The sequence below is a fragment of the Enhydra lutris genome, unplaced genomic scaffold, assembly GCF_002288905.1.
Source record: "Enhydra lutris kenyoni isolate GAN:26980312 unplaced genomic scaffold, ASM228890v2 scaffoldscaffold10, whole genome shotgun sequence".
Classification (NCBI taxonomy): domain Eukaryota; kingdom Metazoa; phylum Chordata; class Mammalia; order Carnivora; family Mustelidae; genus Enhydra; species Enhydra lutris.
The window spans coordinates 5524538-5530599 of NW_019154094.1; the positions used below are offsets into that span (position 1 = coordinate 5524538).

General features: G+C 55.9%; 1 protein-coding gene across 1 annotated transcript; it reads right to left on the reverse strand.

Annotated features, from left to right (window-relative positions):
* Positions 1 to 1566: 1566 nt before the first annotated feature.
* LOC111144376 (serine protease 42-like) lies at positions 1567 to 5487 on the reverse strand. The gene is made up of 5 exons (XM_022498653.1): positions 5244 to 5487; positions 4744 to 4900; positions 4104 to 4363; positions 3030 to 3190; positions 1567 to 1803 (listed from the first exon to the last, which is right to left on the reverse strand). Exons 1-5 carry the CDS (start codon positions 5485 to 5487, stop codon positions 1567 to 1569), a joined length of 1059 nt encoding a protein of 352 aa, XP_022354361.1.
* Positions 5488 to 6062: the final 575 nt, after the last annotated feature.

Consider the following 6062-nt stretch of genomic DNA (forward strand, 5'->3'; position numbering starts at 1 on the left):
TCCTGCTGCATACCCTTAGCTCCATACCTCCATACCCTCGTGTCCCAAGATCAGTGCTCAAGCTCTGGTCACTGGGTACGCATTCCAGCCAGGAGAGAAGAAAGAGCTCTGAAGAAGGGCTCATCCCCAAATTCACCAACATTTCGGTCTGTATTTTATTGGCCAGAATTCGTGCCACACTTAGATGGATGGGACTTGGAAAGACAGTCTTTATTCTGACTGGCTATGTGTCCAGAAGGAAAGGAATGAAAAGTGTGAGATGTGGCTATTACGGATCTAATCACTTCTTTATTCACCTAAATATTCACAGGCACTTTCTTCTCACATGCAAAAGGCACTAATCCCCTGCTAAAAGAAAGGAACCTCAAGGTTTTGAGATGGGGGAAAGAAATTGGTAACAGTGGGGTAAAGGTGACAAACAGCTACTCTGGGATGGCAGGATAATGAGGGAAACGAGCCGGCACACATGTGGTGAGTACTCAGCCTGTCTCCTCCCTGAGACTCGGCCCCATGTCCTTCAGAGTCTAAGGTCATCTGGTGCTCAAGGCTCCATCTAACTCCAACAGGCAGAAAGTATGGGCTGCTGTTCGAAGGCACTGCCCTAACCCCTCTCGTGCTTCCACTCTCTCTCTCATGTCTTCTCCCCAGAGGCAATGGCCAGCAAACTCAGCTACGAAGCTCCCTGCAGAGATACGGGTGGCTATGAGGGGCACAGCAGCAGGACCCAAGTCGGACTCGGGTCAGAGTAGATGAGGGCCTCCCCTCTCATTCTAGAGTTTCAAAAGCATCGCAAACACATCCCTAAGTTAAATGTGAGATAACTTTTCCTCAGTGTCCCCACACCCCACATCAGGAGAGATACAGAACACGCAAGTGACAATCCAAACATTTATTCAGTTGACATCGGAGATCTCCACACCCCTCAATGCCTCCACATAGCTTGGGCTGAGCCTGGATGGGACCACTAGAGACTGAGGAAGGGGGGCCCACCACAGGATTGCCCCAGGAGCACCTGTGTGGCAGGATCTGCGCTGGGTGCTAGGGAAACGTCTCCCAGCCCCAGACACCCCAGTCCAATGTGGAAACCCCAGGCCTCACACCTCAGCAGAGACATGGTGACACCCCCTCCCTCTCTCTCTCTCTGCACAATCAGCAAGCTGACTGCTTCAACACAGGGTCAGGTGACAGCCTGAGACCACACCCAGGTCCCACGCTGTCTCACTGCTCATGAGGGGTCTTCTCTAGCAGAGGCTCTCCAAGATGACAAGGAAGCCCTGTGCTCCCCCTGGCAGGTCAGCCGGCTCTCAGGCTGGGATGCCGACCCCCTCCTTCCAGGAGGGCAAAGGCACAGCCAAGGTTGTGCATGTGACTGGGGCAGGTGACTGGGGCATCAGACTGGGATGCTTTCGGGGCTCCAGCCTTGCTGCCAGTTCCTACTGTGTGGCTCTCTACAGGATCAGGGGATGCCAACCAGAATTGGAGGAAAGGGCATCTGAGCAGGAGTGGGAGATCGGAGGAGAGGCCCGGTGTGAGACTCGGAAATAGGAGGGGGGTGGGCCGGGGCGATCACGGGGCCACCAGGATGCCCAGGGGCAGCACCAGGCACAGAAGTGGGATGAGGAACACCACTGGATACAAAAAGGAGGCCTGATTAATCACTCCAGCTATCCACTCCGCATAGACAGCAAGATCTGTATAAACTCCAGGCATATTTCCACGACCGCAGCCAATGCCCCAGCTCACGACTCCCACCTGGACCCATGTTTCCTTATATTTACAGACCAGAGGACCCCCAGAGTCTCCCTGGAGAAAGAGAAAGAGACAAATGCAGGAATAGAAGGCCATCCACGTCAGAGCAGGCTGACTGCCGTGTAAGGCACTGGGCAGTCAGGCACGCGGGGACCTTCCCCAGGGACCTACCGGGCTCACCCTTCTGTGAATATGCGAACTGAGAATTGAAAAGTTAATGGGAAGGGGCGCCTGGCTGGCTCAATCCTAATCTCGGGGTTGTAAGTTTGAGCCCCACACTGGGTATAGAGAGTACTTGAAATCTTCAAAAGAAAGAAAGAAAGAAAGAAAGAAAGAAAGAAAGAAAGAAGAGTAAAGAAAAGAAAAGAAAAAGAAAGGGATGAAGGAAAAAAGGGAAGGAGGGAGGGAGGAAGGGAAAAGTTAATGGGAACATTTTACTATCCTTGGAAGGATATTATAACTGGTCATTTCCTATACCATACGGGCTATTAAATATTTTGAATATCACATCTGCATGAGAGTCCCCTAAATCTAGCTTAAAGTTTCTCTAAACCTCCTAACCCATACAGCCAGCTCCCTCCATCTCTGATGCCTCACTTCCAGACATCCCACAGACACCACATCGGATGCAGAACCCGGCATGTCCTCTCCCAGCCCTGCTCTGGGGCCCCCGCCCCCCAGCAACCAGCTCAGACAGAAACAGAACCCTCCAAACCTCTCTCTCGCCCCCACCCTCCCAGCAGTCAGTCACCAGGAACTCAGGATTCAACCTCAGACACACCTCCTTCACCCCCTCACTGCCCCAGGTCCTGCTCAGGACTCCGCGTCATCACCTAGATGATGGACACAAACACCTAGCCTACAGTCCTGCCCGGATGGCATTGAGAAACTCGGCCCAGCGCCCCAGGCCACACGTAACCTGACTCCAGCCCTCTTCTCTGGTCCCCTCATTGCTCCAGACCTGGAAGGTGGGCCCTACACGTGACAAGTTCCCTCACACCTCGGAGCCACCATCTGTGCTGCTCCCCCTCCCTATAGTGCTGTTCTCCTCTTTCCAAGAATTCCCAAGACTCATCCTCTGAGTCCAGGCTCAAACGCCCCCTCCTCCAGAAGGCACTCGATGCGGGAAGAAAAGGGCGGGCCAGGTTCTGCCCATGAATCTCCTTCGCAAAGGAGCGAAAGGAGGTGGTGGCAGGTCACCCAGGCCCTGGCACCTGGGAATGAGGAAGCTTGGAGGGGCCACCCTCAATGTGCAGATGGAACAGGGTCCGCAAAGTTACCTGACAAGAATCCTTTCCAGCTCCGTTATAGCCACAGAGCATCCCTTCCAGGACTCTGTTCTTCTTTGTTGCCATGACTTCCTGAACCATCTCATTACACCTTTCATGGAGGATAATGTTTTGGTCGACCTCCTGGAGAACACCCGTAATGAGGTCGCCACCTACAAGGGATGAAGAAACTCAGCAGTCGGTGGCTTGTGCCCAGTGGACGGTAAGCCCCTCGGCACCTAGCTTCCCCTTTGAAAAAGGCAGGGTCGTGGGTTCTGTGCCCCTTTGACAGTGAAGGAAATGGGGCACCAAAGTGGACATGGGAAGAAAAGGAGGTAAGAACTAATAAAGTCAAGATGGCATAGAGAAGGACCAATCCGGATGGGAAGAGAGCAAGGCCTTCCCAGCCTGAGAAATGATAACCAAGCACCTGTTACTCTGAGTACCAACAGTAATAGTGACAGGGATCCCATGCATCAGAAGTATCTTTACTCTTGAGCAGGTTCACAGACTCAAGAATGGGGAGTGTCCCCAAGTTACCAATCCAGCCTCTTCCCAGAGACGGGAGGCCCTGCAGCCTCAGCAACGGAGAGACCTTCTGCCCCTAAAGGGACGGGGAGCTCCCTGACAAGCAAGGCCAGTACTTCCAGAGACTGGACAGCTCTGACTGGCAAACAATTCGTCACCTGCTGAGCAGAAACCCACCCCAGAAGAACACCAAGGCCTCTGGCTCCATCCCCAGGGAGCCTAAAAACACCCCCAAACCAGCCAGGTATGGTGCCTCACAAATCTACAGAAAAAGACTTCCCCCAGGTATCTCTTCTCCTGAGAGAGCTCCAGGTCCCAGGACCTGTGCCTTTCCTAAACGGCTACCATGAAATATTTGTGCTGTAACAAAAGACGTCAACTAATTTCTAGACTCAAGTCAATCAGAAGCCATTACTCTGGCCACTGCTAAACTCTGCCCCCTGCCTTCCCCCTCTGCCAGGCAGTCCTCCTTCCTGCCCCTCTCTTTAGCTTTTCTGCCTACTTCAGGGCTGGGCTGCCTCCCTCTTCCTGAGCATGCTACCTGCCTCACAGTCTCACCATGTTCTTTTTTGCCCCATCCAGTCACCCAGCACGTGGTCCCAGCTTCCACCTGGAAAGTCTTCTGAGGGATACATACAGGCTGGACGGTCACAGTGAAGTTCACAGGGTAGAGGAGATGGAGAAGGGCAAGGTCATTTTGAACAGCTCCAACTACCGAGAGTCGAGGATGGACGATGACGTTCCTGACCGGGATCACCACACTGGTGATTTCCTTATAGGCGCTCCGATCTCCCATCTTGACACTGTAGCGGAAATGGCTATGGGAGAGAGGACATGCCCCTCATGGAGACCTTTCCCACACATGGCAGAGGCTTCCCAGCCTGGCCCTAACCTCCCTCACCGCTCTTTCTACCGCCCTAACACCAAACAGCTCTCCTTAATGACTCTCAACATTGGTTTGCTAGTCCAAACGACTGGTTTGCTTCACCAAATTGGTATTCCTAGTAATGAGACAGCCAGTGCCGAACCTGGTTTGTAGTGCGGGCGGGCCTTGGCTGGGTTGGTTTGGGTTGAGTTGGGTTGGGTTGGGTTGGGTTGGGTGTGGGTTTTGTCAAGTTGCCAGGGCAACAGAACCTAATGGGTACCTGAGGAGGGCAGGGCTGGCTTCAGAACTCTGTGACCCCTCTTCACTCCTCACCTTAAAATACAGTGGCCTGCAGTCAGCACCCACTGCGATGTGAGGAGGGAGCCTCCGCACACGTGTTTCTGGTTCATCCTCAGGCTCACCTGCCAAGGCCACTTCCCCTCTTCGGCCTCCTTTCCTCCCGTGGTGTTCTCAACGACGTGGCCACACCCTGGAGTGAGAACAGCGTGGGGGGAAGAACCTCCACGAAACAGAGCCCGGGCTTCCGAGGAGAGCACCAAGTGCCCCTCAGAGGAGGCGAGGGTGGGGGGGGGGGGACGGTGAAGGCCACAGCCCCGTAGACTCCAGGGCCCTGCTGCCGAGTCCCCAGGCCCTGTACCCCCAGACCTCCAAGGCCGCACGGCGTCCCGCTCAGACTCCACAAGCGGGGCTGCATTCCTCAGACCCTCGGGGCGGGGCAAGGGGGTGAATCCTGGCTCCCCCAGACTCCCCGGAGCCCCGGCTCCCACTTGCGGGCCTCAGCCCCCCTCAAGGCTCCCAACGCCAGATGTCACCTGGGATCAGTTCCAACAGCTGGGAGAGTATGGCAGCCTCTTGGGGCTCCGGGGTCGCAGACTGTCCCTCGGCCCCCCACACGGTTGCACTGGTGCCCTCACGGCCGCCCCCCGAGGACGATGGGGAGGTGGGCGCCGAGGAGGGTGGGGACGATGTGGACCCGCCCTGCGCCCCACCAAGCCGAGGCTGGAGGAGCAGGAGCCAGAGTAGGAGGCCCAGGGAGCCGCCGCCCAGGGACGCCATGGACCCGCCGCACCGCGCCTCTCCAGGTGGCAGGTGGACCGGTCCACGCTGGCGCGCGAGCGGCGTAAACAGCGGCTCCTCGCGCTGGGGGCCAAGTGCAAAACATCACGCCCTCAGGATCCGCCCCCCTCGCCGGGTCCTCTCTCCGCTCTGAGTACCATCGAACCCCGCCCAGGCCGGAGGGGTCAGGGTGCTTCCGAGGAAATTGCCCTTGACAGGGACCTCCCAGTTCCGGGGACACCGCCTGATGTCCATGCCTCTTCTGGTGCCGTCTCTGGGCTGGAGCTGTTGAGGACAGGCGGCCTGGGCATCCCCCGACGAGACTGCATTCTCCACTCTTCATTCTGGTTCTTCAGCTCAGGATTTCATCCGCCAGACAGAGATTTTGGGGTGGGGGACCATACCGATTAAGTAGTTGAGACAAAGGAGTAGGCAGCTGTTCTGTTTCAGTGATAGGGCCGCCTTAAAAAAATTAGCCACCACAAAAGACACACGCAAGTCAGTTTCTTCTTCTTAGCGCTTGGTCCCTGGCATCCCGCCCAGGGGCATGTCCTCTGTCTTTGCGCCCTCAAGGC

What these genes read in the sequence shown, in the direction of transcription:
- LOC111144376 (XM_022498653.1), bottom strand. Translation starts at nt 5,487, where the DNA reads ATGGCGTCCCTGGGCGGCGGCTCCCTGGGCCTCCTACTCTGGCTCCTG. An exon ending in GCTGTTGGAACTGATCCCAG is followed by an intron (nt 4,901 to 5,243) that starts GTGACATCTGGC and finishes TTCTCACTCCAG; the next exon opens with GGTGTGGCCACGTCGTTGAG. An exon ending in ATGGGGCAAAAAAGAACATG is followed by an intron (nt 3,191 to 4,103) that starts GTGAGACTGTGA and finishes CATCCCTTGTAG; the next exon opens with GTGGCGACCTCATTACGGGT.